At 62.4% G+C, this 17,100-nt stretch overlaps 1 protein-coding gene across 3 annotated transcripts; it reads left to right on the top strand.

Annotated features, from left to right (window-relative positions):
- The first annotated feature begins 976 nt into the window (after positions 1 to 976).
- Positions 977 to 15,394, top strand: MAB21L4 (mab-21 like 4). Of its 3 annotated transcripts, none has more exons than XM_023195080.2 (5): positions 977 to 1,263; positions 10,382 to 10,607; positions 11,979 to 12,132; positions 13,458 to 13,814; positions 14,923 to 15,394. In XM_023195080.2, the coding sequence occupies exons 1-5, from the start codon at positions 1,233 to 1,235 to the stop codon at positions 15,013 to 15,015; spliced, it is 861 nt and encodes a 286-aa protein (XP_023050848.1). In that variant the 5' UTR covers positions 977 to 1,232; the 3' UTR covers positions 15,016 to 15,394. The 3 variants fall into 3 exon arrangements, with proteins under 3 accessions (XP_023050848.1, XP_023050847.1, XP_023050845.1); XM_023195079.1 differs by lacking the exon at positions 977 to 1,263 and adding an exon at positions 5,389 to 6,745 and having other exon boundaries at positions 13,596 to 13,814; XM_023195077.1 differs by lacking the exon at positions 977 to 1,263 and adding an exon at positions 5,389 to 6,745.
- The last annotated feature ends 1,706 nt before the right edge of the window (positions 15,395 to 17,100 follow it).

Below are 17,100 nucleotides of genomic sequence, written 5' to 3'. Positions count from 1 at the left end.
TGAAATAAGTGAGTGCTAAGGTCAACGCTTCCCTGAGGTCCCAGGAGCGCTGCAAACCCTAGAAACGGAAGGTAGAATGGTGAGAGCCAGGGGATGGGGGAGGGGCCAGAGTCAGTGTGGGATGGGGACAGGGTCTCAGCTTGGAAGACGAGACGAACTCTGGAGACTGACGGTGACAGTGGCCATACCATAACCTGAACGTTCCTGATGGCGCTGAGCTGCACACTTACAGGTGGTTAAGATGGTAAAAGTTATGTTTATTTACCACAACGTAAAAGACTAAAACTCCAACCAGCAAGCAAAACAAAACCCACCGTGGCCAGCACCTGGAGAGACCTGGAGGAACCCCACCTGGGCGCGCTCCAGGGGAGCTGGGGACTGGAGCCCTGGACAGACGGAGCTGGTGGCCCCGTGTGCCCAGGCGGGTGGTCTCCATATGCCCCCGGGCCTGAGAGAACACCCCCTTCCCGTCTCACACGGCTCTCCACCCACCCTGTGCCGTCGAGCTTCCCTCTTCCCAGGGCCCCTGCCCACCCCTGTCCTGGGCTGAGCCTGCCTCCAGCTTCCTTCCTGCCTCAGAAAAATGAGTCTGCTCTAACATCTGCTCCCCGCGGGCTTTTCCAGGTGAGGGATTAGCCCACCCTCAGCCCCAGGTAGCTCAGTTCCTCAGGGTGGCCCAGAGTAGCCCCCGGCCCATGACCCACAGGTGCATCCCCACCCACCCCACCCACCCCACCACACACCTGACTGCTCCACAGCTGAGCACACCCCAGCCCTCTCCGTCCACCTGGGGCTTAACTGCCCATCACCTCCTTCCTCCCCCAGCCCTTGCTCCCCTGTGTGTAGGAGCCACAGGGCAAGGCAGGCTGTGTGTGTACACCAGAGCTCCCTGAGGCGCGGGCTTCCTGCCTGCTACCCACTGCACTCCCACCTCACAGCGTCCACACCCTCCCTCTGCCCCAGAGGAGGGAGGACAGCACGGGGGGATGCCTGCAGATACCTCCTTCTCTGAGAAGCAGACTGCGGGCCGCGGTGTTCCCTCTGGGCAGTGGTGGGAAGGACGGCCTGTGGGCCAAGGGTGGAGGAAGGGTGATGACTTAATTCCTGAGCTCTGCAAAAATGCTCCCGTCCTGTAACCTGGTGGAGGAGGCCTTCAAGAAATTGTCAGGGACTAAGAAGTCTTCACACCCTCAGGGGCTCTTTGCACCAGGTGCCGTGGGTGCTGTGGGCTGATGCACAGTCTGCAGTCCGCTAACAGGGATGGTGAGTGACAGATGAGCCTGGGCCTGCGCGGGCAGCTGCTTAGACGCACCAGGGGACTGCAGGGGCAGGAAGAGGGTGAGGAGGGTGAGCGACGGCTGAGTGAGAAAGGGAGTGTGTGGGGGCAGGCGGTCTCTTCCTGTGGTCTCCACTGGGAAAACACCGTCCTGAGTGAAGCCAGGCAGGGTGCTGGCCACGGTCATGTCGGGTGGGGCGGGATTTCCTCCTCCTCCCGGGGCCTCGCCTCCCTTCTCTGCAAGCGCTCGCCATGTTGGGGTTGTCATTCCTACCCAGTCTTTCCCTGGGCCAGGCAAGGGTTCCAGGGGAGCCCCGGGCAGGTGGGGGATCCCTGGAGAAGTGAGGTCTGCCGAACCTTCCCATGGCCTGAGCATCGCGTGGGTCCTGCCGTGAAGTCCCAGCTGGAGCCACCTGGGATTCCACTGGAGATGCTCCTGGCAGCTGCTGCCTCCTCCGGCCCCGTCCTTTCCGTCCAATCGGTTTCACTCCATGACTTGGGCTTCCCAATCCCAGGGAACGAGCACGGCATGGCTTGGCCCAGGGCCACACGGGGTGCCCTGGTGGGGCTGGGCTGGCTTTGGCAGGAGGACTGGCTTCTCCCAGCAGTTATTTTCAATTTGCCAGCTCCTTCCTCACCTCCCTGGGGGTGACCACGGACACCTGCCTTCCCCAGGACAGGCTGGCTCAGTGGGCGGGGGCTGGACAGGCTCTCTAGGGCAGCCCCCATCACCCGCCCAGCCCAGGCCTCACACCTGGCTTCACCTCCCCGTTCCTGCAGCCCAACAGGGCTACTCCCATTTCCTAAAGCGGCCCAGCCCCTGCGCTTCCTCAGAGCTCTCAGCTTGAGTACCTGCCCATCCCACAGGGGACTCAAGCTGAGGCCCAGAGTGGCTCTTGGTGTTGTCCTGCCCCACTAGGTGGGGGCTACAGAGGCCACAGCAGGACAGGAAGCCCTGACCTTCTCAGCATGGGTGTTGTTGACAGCAGCTACGGCCCTGACCTTCTCAGCATGGGCCGTGCTTCAGAGGCAACGGTCCCTTCTTTGCTTTGCTCCTCCCAGCGGGGGTTCACCCCTACCGCTCAGAGCTGCTCCCAGGGGGGCTTCCAGGCTTAGCAGTGGAAATACAGGGTTCCCTGTTACATTCCAACTCCAGATCAACAACAATAAATGTTTGTGTGCCATGCAAGTTAGATTTGAACTTCAGATTAATCCTAACAACTGGGTGTCCTGCATTTTATTCGCCACCCTGATGCAGAGTTAGGCCACGAAGGGGAGGCCGCAGGGGCCGGGCGTGTGCTCTGGGAGTCAGGACGCGGGTTTGTGCCGCGTGGTGAGCATCGCCGCTTTATCCTGAAGCCCAGAAGGGCCATGTCGGTGTGGAAACTGCTTCCCTGCAGAGGTGTCTGCATAAAGGGTGTCTGGTCTCCGGGCGGCTGGATTCTGTCTGAGAGCCTGTCTCCTGTGGATTCTTCACTGTCCATTGAGGACCTGGAGCCCAGGCTGGGCAGCGACTTGCTCAGGTCGCACAATGGTGCCGAGCTCATCCCTCAAGTCTGACTTTTCTGCATCCGCACCTGAGCCTGGCAGGCCTGGCAGGTACTCTGGGCACCTTGGCTGAATCGGACCACAGCATCCTGGAGAGAAGGGCCGGACGCAGAAGAAGGGTCTCCTTCCCGGAGTACTGCCGGCGTTGGTGGACGGTGTAGACCTCTGCTGGAAACTCCCGTCTTGGTTGCTTTGCATCCCTGAGGCTGCACAGAGCTATGTCCACTGTTCCCGAAGGGGTGGCTGGGCTAGGGGAGGGGCCATGAGCATAGGTCTCTGTAGGCACCGTTTCTCGGCTGGGCTCCTGGCATGTGGTCGTGTGGGGGCTGCTGACTGCGGCTGGCTGAGGCACGGCCACCTCCTAGTCCCCGGAACCTGTGAACAGGACCTCATAAAGCACAGGAGAGAGTGTGGCCTTACGTGGTAACAGACTGAACTGTGGGTGAATTGAGACCTGTGGGATGAGATTATCTGGGACAGCCCAGTGGCCCTAAATGCTCTCCCCAGTGTCCTTGTAAGAGAAGCAGGAAGAGATAGCACAGCTGCCCATAGGAGAGGATCACGTGAGGACGGAGGCAGCAGAGATGGAGAGACGTGGTCAAGGAACGCGGCTGCACTGGAGCTGGGAGAGGCGGGAGCCATGCTTCCCTGGAGCCTCCGGAGGGAGCTTGGCCATGCAACACCGTGCTCTTGGACGTCTGCCTCCGGAGCTGTGAGAATTCGCTTCTGTCATTTTACCTCCGTTGTGGTCTGTCACATCCCCGGAAACACACCCCCGCTGTGGGCTGCAGCTGCGTGGAGCCTCCACAGCTCAGGGTGCGCCCCTGGTGCTTCCCTGGCTTCAGCTCTGGGACTCTGTTCAGGCCGGAATGTGTCCTTCCCACCCCGCCTTTCCCAGCACATCTGGGACTTCCTGAAATACAGGATCCATGCTGTGGCCCTGAGCGCTGCTGAGAGACTCAGTCAACGCCCATCTGAGCATTTGCGGTTGCCACGGGTGCCAAGGAACCCCTTCTTGAGTTGCCAAGGCCCCCTGGCACGTCTGGTCTCTCTGACTCTCCCCACCCTCACCATGCTGCCCTCCGGGGGTCAGAGTTGGAGTCCTGGGTGCACTGTGGCTAGTGGTTGCCTGCAGGCCTCTGGAGCACTTGGCCCTTTGTGGTCAAAGCTGCCCAGCCGTCCAGGGCGGGCGCCCGCATCCCCTCCGTCAGCGGCAGCTCTCCTCTCTCTTGCACGGGTACAGCTTCCCAGGGACCACTGCTTGTCCACAGTTCCCTGGTGTGGTCCACATGCTCCTGTGTGCCAGGCATCGTGCCCAGCTCTAGGGTACACGGAGGAATGTGACACCATTCCAGCCACAGGAAACTCACCATGTCATTCGCCACCCGCCAGAGGGGCCAAGGGGCAAGGATGGGGCCTGGCCCATCGGGGGCTCTGACCTCAGCTGGGGCACACGTGGAGAGAGTGGGGTCCCTTGGGGCAACCAGCTGGGTTTGGCTCAGGAACTGGTGGGAGCCAGGAGGCCAGAGCCAGTGAAGGACGGGACAGGGAGTCAGCCAGGACTGACAAGGGGGACAGCCAGGTGGAATCCCCTGCCGAGGAGAGGAGAGGAGAGGAGAGGGGGGCCTGGTCTTGGGCCCTTGGCGTGGACAGCAGCGGAGAGGGGGCTTTAGGGGCAAAGGGAGATGCAAAGCCTGGGGGCTGTTCCCGAGGGAGAAGGGCCCTGCTCTGTGGCTGCTGGAGGGAGCAGCTTGGGGCCTGAGGAGCCAGCCTTTCCCATGGCTCAGAGCCCCCGGGCACTTTGGGTAGATTGGGGTGGGGTCGGGGGTCTCCTGGGTGAATTCAGAACACTGGGAGGTTCCTGGGAAGGAGGAGCTGGGACACTGAAGGTGTCATCATCCACCTCCCCGCAGGCCAGAGTCCTGTGGAGACGGAGGACTGTGGCACACGGCTGTGTGTGGGGACCTAGGCAGGCCGTGGGTGAGGGCCTAGGACAAATGGGCCCTCGAACCTGAACAGCTGCCCTGGGGAGGGGGACACGTGCTCTAACCAACTCCAGCGCACAGGAGTGGGCCAGCGTGGAGGAGGGATATCCGTCTCTTGACCGTGGGCTACCCTGTGAGGGGTGAGCTCCCTGTCCTGGGAGGCATGGAAGCAGAGACCCACTCACGGGGCTGCAGCCCCTCACAGGGGCTTTCAAGCACCAGGAAGTGAGTGGCTGTTGCTTCTGCCCCACCCTCCCGGGGTCCTGGTTCTGCCCATAGCTCTGACTCAGGTGCAGCTGCCTGGGGGGGGGGGGGCGGCATCTCCACGACACCGAGTGGGGCCGTCTCCATGTTCGCTGTTTGCAGACACCCCTGCGGCTGAGCACCCAGCGCACCAGGCCAGCTGGCAGGGCCAAGGGTCGGTGGGGCGGCTCCCTGCTGGTTGGGACTTGCACAGCCCTGTGCAGGGAGGGGGCGGGGCGGGCAGGGTGCCTGGCGCAGGTGCTGGAGGGGGTGGTGGGGCAAAGTTCTCCACCTGGGTGAGGTGAAGCCACGGAGACTGCTTCTCTCCACAACCAGATGAGCTCCAGTTCCCAGGCTAGGTGGGTGCCAGCTCCTCTCAGGTTGGAGGCCGGGCAGGGTGGGGTGGGGTGGGGACTGGTAGCCCAGGGGTCCAGGGCCCAGATGGCTGGACGCACAGCTGGGGCAGAGGCAGGAGCCATGCCAGGACTGTGGCCTGTGCACGTTTGAGGCGTCTTCCTTTAAGCCGGGCACAGGTGTCTGAGGGGAACATTGCAGAGACGCAGCCTCCAGGTTCCCCGCCTTCCAGGCAGCCTTAGAGAGTCCGGGGCTCCCCCACAGCGGGGTCTGGGCAGCCACCGCCCTGCTTCCCCTTTCTCACTGAGCCATGGGGTGCCTTGTGTTCCCTCCAACCTGGCAGGGAGGCTGGGGCAGGGGGGCCTGATCCAGAGACCTGGCCCCTGGGCTGTGGGGAGAAGGGTGGAAGGAGGCCCATCAGGAATACACACAGGCTCCCCTCCCAGGGACAGTGCAGTCCAGCGGCAGGATTTCTCCAGGGACCCCACGCCTGGCTGGGACAGGGGCCTGGGCCTAAGATGCGAGAGCTCTTCTGATGGGAGGGAGGAGGGTAACCAAGCCCAGCCTCCACCTGCCCTGCACGGCCCCTGTGACATTCCCAATTGCTGGGGACTGACTCACCCGCACTTCAAAGGCCTTAAATAGTTCAGCTATTTAACCTGCCGCACTGTGCTGTCACTCTGGAATTCTGCTCTGCGGGAGCTGAGGCCCCACCTGCAGACCTGCTGCTTACCTGGGCAGGTGCCTCCTCCCAGCCCATCTGCACAGCCGGCCTGCGGAGCCGTCCTCAGGGGCCACTGGCCCTCACCTGCCACTGTTGAAGGGATGCCTGCCCCTGCTGTCCCCACCTCAGCCATGGCCGTGCAGGTGCCCCTGTGGCACCACTACCTGCAGGCCATCCGGTCCCGAGAGGCGCCGCGTGCCCAGGACTTCCAGCGCGCAGAGAACGTGCTGCTCACGGTGCTGGAGCGCGTGCATGCCCTGGACCCCCGCTTCATCGTGGACTACTCCCGCGGCCTGGAGGCCTTCCAGTTCGCCCTGCGTTCCTCTGAGGACCCGCTGGACATGGAGGTGCCCCTGTGGGTGGATGCCGAGGCTCTACTGATTGAGGAACCAGAGGCCACCCAGCCGGAGGATGGCCCTGAATTATGCCGACTGGGTGTGCCCAGGGAAGGGGCTGGCCTGGAGCGGTGGACCACCGACGATATCTTCACTGCGTCCTCGGAGGGTGACGCCAAGTGCCGTGGACACATTGTGCCCAGCAAGGTCCTGTGTGTCCTCAAGGACCTGCTGGTGGCAGCCATCGTACACTGCAAGCACCACAGTCTCATCAGGCCAGGTACAGGCACAGCCCGCTGCACGTGTATCTGTGCGTACCGAGGGGCTGCTGTGTGGGTGCTCACAGGGCTGTACCTGCTCACTGTGTGGGTGTCTGCGTGCAAGTGTATGAGTGCACATGTGTGTGATTGCCGTGTACGTGCACACAGGGTGGCGACTGTCCTCTGTGTGTGACTGCATGCACAGGCGTGTGTACACGTGTGTGACACTGTGCAAGTGTGAACAGCATCTTGGGGCACAGAAGTCGGGGGACCTCACTTAGGTCTTCCAGCTCCAAATGCCTCTAAAGACAGACGATGTGTTCCGTGTCGTGTGTTGCACGGTGGTTTCCATGGCTGCCGCTCGTCCAGTGGCTGGAGTCCGGGGCAGCTGCTTTGCTGGTGGATTTGCAGGAGGGTCCTTCACACGGCTGCGGGCCGGTGGCTCTGCTGCCTGTCACAGCCTGTGACCTCAAGGATCCTCGAGGCCGTCCCACACCCACTTCCAGTGTCTGGTCATGTTGCACCAGGTGGGAGGGGTGTGTGTGTGCCTGCCTGCGTGCACATGAGTGCAGGGGTGTGAATGCGTGTGCAGGTGTGTGCGCATGTCTTATCAGCTTGTGGCTGAGGCTGGGCTTCCGCATGGATCAGGGGTTGGCCTCAGTCTCTCCTCTGGGACTTTTTGTTTGTTTATTTGTTTGTTTTTGAGACCGAGTCTTACTCTTTCGCCCAGGCTGGAGTGCCGTGGTGCAATCTTGGTTCACTGCAACCTCCGCCTCCCGGCTTCAAGCGATTCTCCTGCCTCAGCCTCCCGAGTAGCTGGGATTACAGGCATAGGCCACCACACCCAGCTAACTTTTGTATTTTTAGTAGAGACGGGGTTTCACCATGTTGGCCAGGCTGGTCTTGAACTTCTGACCTCAGATGATCCGCCCACCTGGGCCTCTCAAACTGCTGGGATTACAGGTGTGAGCCACCGTGACTGGCCCAACCTTTGGGGCCCTGTTGATATGATCCAGGGCAAGTCTGAGCCCAGGGCTCCTTCAGCAGGGGCTGCCTGGACGGCCAGGGTGGGGGAGAACAGGACTTGGCCTGTGCAGGGGCCAGGATGATGGGGACCCTGAGTAGTGCAGCCATCCTCCGGGGGATCAGGTTGTCCTGGAAGGGAACTGGGGACTGGAACAGAATTTGTCACATGTGAGTCACCACAGTCCTCACAGGGCTTTGTTGCCTCGAGTCACCTCCCTGGTATTCATCTGACTCTCATGTCCTTCGTGAGGTCAGTGGGTGGGGTCAGCTCACCTTCGCGAGAGGCTGTGACCTGCTTGGGGCTGCCCAGCGCTGGGGCCTGCCTGGAGGCAGAGGCACCTTCTGTGAGTTCTGGGGAAGGGTGTGCCGCCGCCGCCGCACACAGCCAGACCTCCAGTCTGCATGCTGGAAGGCCGGGAGGGTGGATTCTAACGGAAGCCCTCCCTAGGCCTGTCTGGTGCCCTGGGATGAGTGACTGACCTGACCTCTGGGGTGTCAGCTTCTGGTGCTCCCAGCCAGCCCTCACCCTGACCCCAGCCCCTCGGGCTTCCTGCCCCAGCATCTCCTGAGCCTCTAATCATGCAGGCTGTGGGGCGGGTATCTCTATCTTCTTGCCGACCTCACCTGGCCCCGTCCCCACCTGTGAGACAGGCCCACCCATTGGGGTGAGCAGGAGGCTGTGCAGGCCCTGAGTCGTTAGGATTAAGTCTAAGCTGCCAGGCTCCTCACACCCCCAGAGTGCACTCTGAGAAAGCCGACCCGATACTGCAGGCCGCGCCCACGGCCCCTGAAGCTGCGCTGGGCTGGGCATGCAGGGAAATTCCAGGCATTGTTTCCTGACACTTACCTTAAAAGGGAAGTGGCAGCCTGGGTGACAGTGGTCAGGCTGCTCCCACCCTGGGAACCGGTGAGACCAGCCCAGGGCTGTGGCCTGTGGCTGGGCTGGTGCAGTTGTGGCTGCCTTCCAAGCTGCCAGGTCACGGGCAGCGAGCGTGTGTGGGCCACGGCAGATGCGGTGTGTGGCCACTAGAGGCGGCTCTGAATGGCAGGCACCTCAAATGCTGCATTTAGGGGGCCCTCCTTCTCTTTCATTGATGGGAGCCGAGGCCCCTGTGGGATGGGCTGCCCAGGCAGCAGAGCCAGGGTTGCCCTCAGGTGGGTCCCAGAGATGTCCCCAGAACTGCCCCGCGGGAGATTGTGGGTGCTGAGGTCCCACACAGCCGGCACCAGGCTTCCTCCGGGAGGGCCCTGGGGTGGTGGGACGGGGGGAAGGCAGGCCCCATGCTCACTCATGATGGGGACCTTTCCCAAGGCACATGCCAAGATTCCCTTGGGGACACGCCAGCATTCTGCCTGGACCCAGCTCCCTGTGACCTGGGCATCCCGGCTGGACAGTGCTGGGGAGGGGAGGGGCGGCCTCTCCCCTGGCCCCTGGGTCAGTGTTGGGCGGGGGCCGTGCCGGTGTCTGCAGTCACCCTGAGTGACACCTCACCCTCTTCATTCTCAGGTATTGCTTTGTTTTGGGGGGGTTGGGTGACTGAGGCAGAGGTCAGAGGGCCCCTGGATTCACCAGAATGCCCCCAGCCCCTGGAACGGGCCCTCCGGGGCTCTGGGCTCCATGTTAGGGAAGTGGGCACTGGGCTGGGCACTGGGCTGGGCCCTGGGTGGGGTCTGAGTAGGGAAGGGGGTGGGAAACCTCTTGGCCAGAATGTGCCCCCGTGGGGTGACAGAGGCCATGGGGCTCTCGGGCAGGGGCTCTCTGGGAAGCGTAGGACCCAGGCCCGGTCAGGAAGAGCGGCTGAGCTCTCACTGTGAGCCTGCTGGCCTGGGCAGCCCAGAAACACGGGTGGCCACGCTGGCTCCCCACGACTGGCGGCCGCCGCCGCCTCTTCTCTCCATGGGAACTGAGTCCCGGCCTGGGCCTGTCCCTCCTGTCCCAGCTGCCCTCATCGCGTAGACTGGTCCCCTAGCTGGGTCCAACATGGGGTTCCTGTGCATGCAGTTGATTTGAGTGGCAGGGGGCTCTCAGGGAAGCTTCCAGGGGCAGGGGTAGGGGGCATGGGGAGGAGGAGGCAAATTCTGGGGAGGAAAGGCCTAGCCTCGCTCTACCCTCTCCAGTTCTGGAGTGGGAGCCCTGTGGCCCCAGCCTGGACTACTGCTGCCTCCTTCCCCGCAGAGAAGGCAGCAGAGACACCAGGGCCATCGTCAGAAGGTAGGGGGCCAGCTGAGGGCTGGGACTTTGGTCCCAGGGCTGGGGCAGAGCGAGCAGGCTTAGGAAGGCCTGGGAAGGCACAGCAGGCGTGGTCCTGAGGTACGGGGTGAGGGCAGTGCCTGGCAAAGGAAAACCTCACGTCGAACGCTGCTGTCATCACTGATGCTGCAGGTCGCTGAGCTGACAGTTGTGCCGAGGATGGTCACCAGTGGCCATCTCCTCACTTGGCTGAGGTCCAGGGATGCGCGCAGGTGTCCAGGGTTGGGGAGCTGCAGCCTGCAGGTGGGGGCTGGCAGAAAGGGCTGCAGGGGAGAGATGATGAGGGGCAGGAGCCAAGTTGGCAGCAGGAGGAGGGCTGTGGAGTGTCCTGGGCGGCTGAGGCGGGTCGAGGAGGAGCGCGTGACTTGGGTCTTTGCAGGTTCGCTGAACGCGGCCAGCCTGAGGGAGGAGCAGCTCCACCTGTCCTTGCTGGTGTCCAGCAGCTGGAGAACAATCAACTTCCACGTGGTGCCCGTGGTGAGAAGGAAGCTTGGGGTGCCTGCCCTGGAGGGGGCCCAGCAGATGCCTGGGTTCCCTGAGGGCAGCTTGAGAAGGATCCTCAGCCAAGGGGTAGACCTGGTGCCGGCCAGCACCCAGCTCTGGAGGTAGGCGCACCTTCCCGGTCACAAGGTTCCTGGGGAGTGGGCAGGAAGGGGCCACTGCCCCCATGCTTCCCCGGCCCCAGCCAGGAGCATCTGCAGGGTCCTCCATCTGCCTCTGCCCCCATGGGCACGTGTGTTCCACTGAGATTACTGGGGTCTCTGGCTGTAGGGAGGGTGGAGATGTGTCTTCTCCCAAGTGGAAAGGGGCCTGTGGCATCTGACGCTGGGTGATGAGAGACCTGGAATTGTGGACGGCTGCGCTAGATGGGACCGTCCACTACCCAGTTTTTGCTTGGGGCAGGAAAATAGCTGAGAGGTCAGGCAACCTGTCCAGGCAGGAGGGTTCTTAGAGAAGCTGAGAGGGTCCCCACACAGTGGGGGTGCGTCCACGTTGGTGTCTGTGAGAGGAAGGAAAGGGGCACTGGGCAGAGGCTGAGCTCTCCTGGAGACCCCTAGCCAATGGCCAGGGACCTCACCCCATCCAGATCTGACACCGCTGCAACAGCCCCTCGGGGTGGCTCACACCTCCTCACTTGCTGGAAGGATGGTCGAATCCACGCTCGTCAGTGGGGGGCTTTGCAAAGCTGGTCATGCCCCTCCTGTGGTTTTCCCCAAAAGAGAAAGGCTCGGCGGGGCGCCAGTCACCTGCCCTGCATTCCCGCTGACCCGTTGGTGCGAGGCAGGGGCGGTGTCCAGGCTTGTGGAATAACTACCTGTCTGCCTGCCAAGGAAGGGGAAGGGCTGGCTGGGCAGAGTCATTTTTGCAATTAAATGGGAAAATGACATTTTTGGTGCTCCACGTCCCATAGACTTGGGGGGAGACACTGGGCGCATGCCTGTCCTCTGTTGTGGCTCCGTGAAGGGTGGGCCCATGAGGGTGCGGTGCCAAAGCTCCACCACCTCACCCCATGCGCACAGCAAGTCCTCTGGTGTGAGCTGCTCCGAGCTATGGGCATGGGTGGGGCTGGGGTGTGGAGCAGAGATTCTGAGCCCATCGTGTGGCCACCACTGGAGGCTGCCGCCCTGGGCTTCCTGAAGGGGCCATGGGTGGAGCTGTCACACCCCCGGGCTGGGTGGCTCCAACCTGGGCAGGTCTGAGAGGCACCTTCCTGTCTACACAAAGGGCCGGGTTGGCCTGGAGGCTCCAACCTCCCTCTGTATTCAGGGCCAGGGAGTCTCCACGAAAAGCTGGCGTGCACACTGCACAGCCGATGACTGCAGCTCCCGAGAAGCCGGGGGTCCAGGCTGGGTCCCACCAGCAGACGCAGCACAGCATCACCCCGGCCAGGGCCTGAACCTCTGGGGCTCAGGAGCCCCCCATGCTGGGGGCCAACAGCGGCGGGGGCTGACCCAGTGCATCTGTCTGGGCCCCAGGACCTCCACTGACTACCTGCTCACCAGGCTGCTGGGGGAACTGGGCTCCCTGCAGGGCCATCGCCTGGACAGCCTCTCCATCCTCGACCGGGTCAACCACGAGAGCTGGCGAGACGGCGGCCGGACTGACGGCCTGACCTTTGGCCACCTGAAGGTACCCAGGGCGGGACTCAGGGGGGTTGTCTGTCAGCAGGGCCCAGGGGTAGGTGCACCCAGGCGAGTCCCTCCTGCCAGCCCTGACTGGTGGGCAGCTGGTATGAGCCCTGAGTCGGAGTTGGGGGGATTCTGAGGGCCTGTCCAGGTTCTGAGGTGAGGCCGTGGCTCATGGGGGTCATGGGAATGTGGCCGCAGGTGCCGTGGTGCCACAGGCTGGCCTTCGCCATCCCTGGGCCGTGACCTTGGCAGCCCTCCTGGCCCTGGGACACTGTTGGGTAGAAGCTCAGGGTGGGGCCTCACAGAGCCCAGTGTTCCCGCCCAGCGAGCCTCCTCCCAGTGTCTGGGAGTGTCACCCGGCTGGGACACCTCCCTCTCGGGTTCCCAGGAGAGCCCAGGCACACCCCCGTCTCTGCTTCCTGGGCCACAGTGCCATTCTGCAGAGCTCTGTCCTGGGGCTTTGTAATGTCAAATGCTGAGAAGAAGAAGGAACAGGCAGGGGCCAGGGACTCCACCTACGCCAACCCCGAGGAAGCAGGTGCTGTGCTGTCTTGGGTGTCTGCTCGGCTGGCCACTCCCTGGAGTGCGTGCGTGGCTGGCCGGGCGCCGCTCCACAGATGGGGAGGCCCCTCCACCTGGCTCAGTGTTGAGGGAGAGGTGCCCCTTCTGGTGTTGGGAGTCCCCAGCTGACCTCTGGCCACGCCCTCTCAGGCCTCCACCTGACCTGGAGCTTCCAGCCCCCCTTGAGGTCGGATACGTGGTGGTTCTGAAGCCCCAAATTCAACTGCAGGGTGAGGGGGCGGTGGAAGAAGAGGGTTTGAAAAGCCACTGTGGACAGGGCCTGGGGCAGGATGGAGGGGAAGGCTCTCTGGGGCTGCCGCAGGCAGCCCAGGTCTGTGGTTCAGGCCAGGGGTCGTGAGCACACAGGCTAGGACTGTGACAATGCCATGGGCCCGTTGGGTTGGGCTGTAGGGGGTGAGTAGGAGCTCAAAGGGGCGGAGGGAAGGACAGAAAGGCCCAGAGGATGCTGAGAGCTGCAGAGGCCCCCAGGGGAGGTCCTGGGGGGTGAAAGGAGGAGCTGGGGTGGGGCGCCAGGGCCAGAGCCAGACAGGGGAGGAGAGAGACGGGGTTCAGGCCTTCGGGAGCCAGCAGGCTGGGGGCAGCGGGTGGGAGGGGCCTAGGACTCTGACTGGGACGTGGAGGGGAGGGCGCACAGTGGGGAGAGGTGCGGGTGGGAGCAGGGAGGGGCAGCCAGGGTGAGGGTGGTGGGAGTGCAGGGTGGACCAGGTGGGACGGGAGGCCAGGGATGACCCTGCTGTCCCGCAGACGGTGCTGCTGTGGGCCTCCGTGCTCTTCCCAGCGCCCGAGGACTGGGCAGAGCTGCAGGGCGCCGTGTACCGCCTGCTGGTGGTGCTGCTCTGTTGCCTGGCCACACGGAAGCTGCCCGACTTCCTCCACCCTCAGCGCAACCTGCTGCAGGGCAGCGGCCTGGACCTCGGCGCCATCTACCAGCGTGTGGAGGGCTTTGCCAGCCAGCCCGAGGCGGCCCTGCGTATCCACGCCACCCACCTGGGCCGCAGTCCCCCGCCGCGCATCGGCTCCGGGCTCAAGGCGCTCCTGCAGCTGCCGGCCAGTGACCCCACTTACTGGGCCACTGCCTACTTCGACGTCCTGCTGGACAAGGTGGGTGCTGGCCGCGGGAGCCTCGGGCAGGCCCAGGGGCGCGGGAGGGTGGGGGTGGAGCCCTGGCCCAGCTCCCTGCCGACTCTATCCCGGGTCAGCGGCCCCAGGAATGCTGAGGCCAGGTCAGGGCTCGGATGGAAAGCGTCTGTGGGGACATGTGATGTCCGGGGGTCACACGGGCCATGGGTGGGTCCCCTCAGGGCCTGGGGCTGCTCCCTGGAACCAGGGCAGTGGGTCTGACCCTGCTTCCGTTTCCCACCAGAATTGCCCCCCAGCTCACACTTGGTAAATGCTCAGAGCCCCAGCTGCCCACCCTGGAGTTTCATTCCTCGTGAAGGCCTGTGGCCTTACCTGGGCCCCACAGGGATCATTTTTTTTCTCCCTGGACTCAAGAATCCACAGCCATGCTCCTTGGGACCCTGTGTCCCCTGGGCCACTTCTCGTGGGTGCCTGGAGGCTCCACCAACTGTCCCTCCCTGTGCCCCAGGCTCTGCCACCTCTGCCGAGCCTGCCCAGAGTCTGTCTACCCTGCTCCTCGCCCAGGGCCCGGCCCTCACCCTCATCCCAGGAACAAACACGGTCTCCTTCCAGGGCACACTGGGGGTTTCTCAGCCACCCTCTCCCGTGTCCTAGTCACAGTGAGGCCACAGGGTAGCTGCCCTCTGCTGGGCATCTCCTATCCTATTTTAGCAAACTTCTGCCTATTGAGATGCTGATGGCCTCCTGGGGTCTCCCCTCATGCCCAGCACTTAAGAACTTTTACCCCAGAGCCTGCAGATTAGGGAGCAAGGGCCATGCTCTGCTCTTAGCAGAGGGCAGGGTGGGGTGAGGGTGGGGTGGTCGTCAGAGGCAGGCTTCAAGCAGCACCCTGTGGGGCGTCCTCTGTGCAGGCCCATGCCAGGGCGCCGTGTGTGAGAAGGGGCTCAGAGAGGAGCAGAGGCCGGGGCCGCTCTGCCTCTGGGATGCCCATCCAGGCAGATACCCGGGGCAGGAAGGCCCGGCATGGCCCAGGGACGGCCAGTTGTTCCGTGCTGTGCTCTTGGCCCCGAGAGCTTATCGTGGGCTCTGGGGTCCTCGTAACCCTTCTCCCCTGCAACACTGCCTGTAGTTCCAGGTCCTCAACATCCAGGATAAAGACCGGATCTCTGCCATGCAGAGCATCTTCCAGAAGACCAGGACTCTGGGCGGCGAGGAGAGCTGAGCTGGGTCACCTGGTCTTGGCCACCTGTTCTCAGCTGCCTGACAGACTCTGCACCATGGGAGGCTCCTCGGACATCTGGAAGAAGGAATGGGCTTCTCATTGAGGGGGACAGTGGAGGGATTTTGTCCCCAGGAGTGGCCTCAGAGTCTTTCAGTGCCTGGTGGGGCAGGGCAGCCCTCTTGCAGCACCTCCTCCCTGGGTCAGGGCCTGGATGCAGGTGCCAAACTCCACGTGGTGTTGTTAAGCAAACAGCCTCAGCAGGAGACCTGGAGCTGAGGGCTTGGCCCTGCCTGCGCTGTGTGCCATTCCTTGGAGAAGAAATGCTGTATATTTGGTCTTGAAAAAATGAATGTGCTGGGTATACACAGCAGAAAGGGGACTCTCCACTTTTTGTATATCTGTGTAGAAAGTATTTCCCCTAGAAGTAGAAGAGGCTCGTGTGCAGACGGATAATTTTGAGTCTTCTCCATTCTCTGTTGAAGACCCCCTTCCCCAGCCATGCCCCCCTCCTACCTTGTTCTTAGAGCAAACTAAAGGCAACTGAGGGTGCACACACAGCCCTGAGCCCACCTGCCAAGGACTAGCCCCACCTGCTTCTTCCCGTCCCCGTGGAAGTGGCCCCTGATACGGTTTGGATCTGTGTCCCACCCAGATCTCATGTCGAATTGGAATCCCCAGTGTTGGAGGAGGGGCCTGGTGGGAGGTGACTGGATCATGGGGGTGGATTTCCCCCTTGCTGTTCTCGTGATAGTGAGTGAGTTCTCATGAGATCTGGTTGTTTGAGTGTGTGGCTCCTCCCCCTCCCCTTTTGCGGTCTTCCTCCTTCCCCGGCCATGTCAGATGTGCCTCCTCCTCCTTCACCTTCCACCTTGACTGTCAGTTTCCTGAGGCCTCCCAGCCATGCCTCCTGCACAGCCTGCGGGACTGTGAGTCAGTTTCCTGGGGCCTCCCAGCCATGCTTCCCGCACAGCCTGTGGGACTGTGAGTCAGTTAAACCTCTTTATTCATTACCCAGTCTCAGGTAGTTGTTTACAGTAGTACAAAAACCTCCTAATACATCCCCCCTCTCTAATGTGAGGTGTCCTCTCCTGGCATCTGATGCCACCTCCACTCTGTCCTTACCATTCTGTGTCCCCCGCACCTGACGTTCTCTCATCAGCCCAGCACTGCCTGCCTGCAGCCAGTGACCTGCATGGGTCCTGCCTGTTGGACATTTCCTGTTCTCCACCTCTGACCTCTCAGGGGCATTTACCCCTCAGTGCCTGAGCCGCAGCTCACACCCTAGGCTCTTGGAGGGAACCTGCAATTCATGCAGCAGCAGCTCCCTGGAACCTCCTTGAAAGGGACTTCTGGCCATCTGCCAGAGAAAGCGCACACTCACAACAGGAGATGCCCAGGCCCCTTGAAGGCTGCAAGATCCAGGGCCTGAGCCGACACCCAAGGGGACACAAAATGCCATCGCTCCTCCCCCGTTAGAATGGGGGCTGGTGGAAGGCAGAATCGTGGTTCCCACCTGATTCCTAATGGAATGGAAGGGCAGGTGAATCACTTGAGGTCAGGAGTTCGATGGAGACCAGCCTGGCCAACATGGTGAAACCCCATCTGTACTAAATAATACAAAAATTAGCCGGGCATGGTGGTGCGTGCCTGTCGTCCCAGCTAATCCAGAGGCTGAGGCAGGAGAATCGCTTGAATCCGGGAGGCAGAGGTTGTAGTGAGTTGAGATCGTGCCACTGCACTCCAGCCTGGGCAACAAGAGTGAAACTCCATCTCAAAACAAACAAACAAATAAATAAATAAATAAATTCAAATATGCCAGGCTGATCTATGGCCACAGAGGCCAGGCAGTCCAGGGGTGGGCACTGGCTGAATGGGAGCATAGGGGACCTTCCATTGGAGGCTTCCGCGTGTCATGGGCTCAGGTCCTGGCTGTGTGCTCTCGAGCACGCAGGTGCCCTTGTCCGTGAGAGGGGTCTCCAACCAGCCCTGTGGGCCGTGTGGGTTCACCTGGAGGTGATGTGTGAGAACGTTTGGGGGTGTGACATCTGGGGCTAGAGTATAGTGACAGCACCCCCTCCGGGAGAG

This window comes from Piliocolobus tephrosceles, chromosome 11 (genome assembly GCF_002776525.5).
Source record: "Piliocolobus tephrosceles isolate RC106 chromosome 11, ASM277652v3, whole genome shotgun sequence".
Lineage (NCBI taxonomy): Eukaryota > Metazoa > Chordata > Mammalia > Primates > Cercopithecidae > Piliocolobus > Piliocolobus tephrosceles.
The sequence above is the reverse complement of the archived record's forward strand: the minus strand, read 5'-3'. Positions and strand labels throughout refer to the sequence as shown.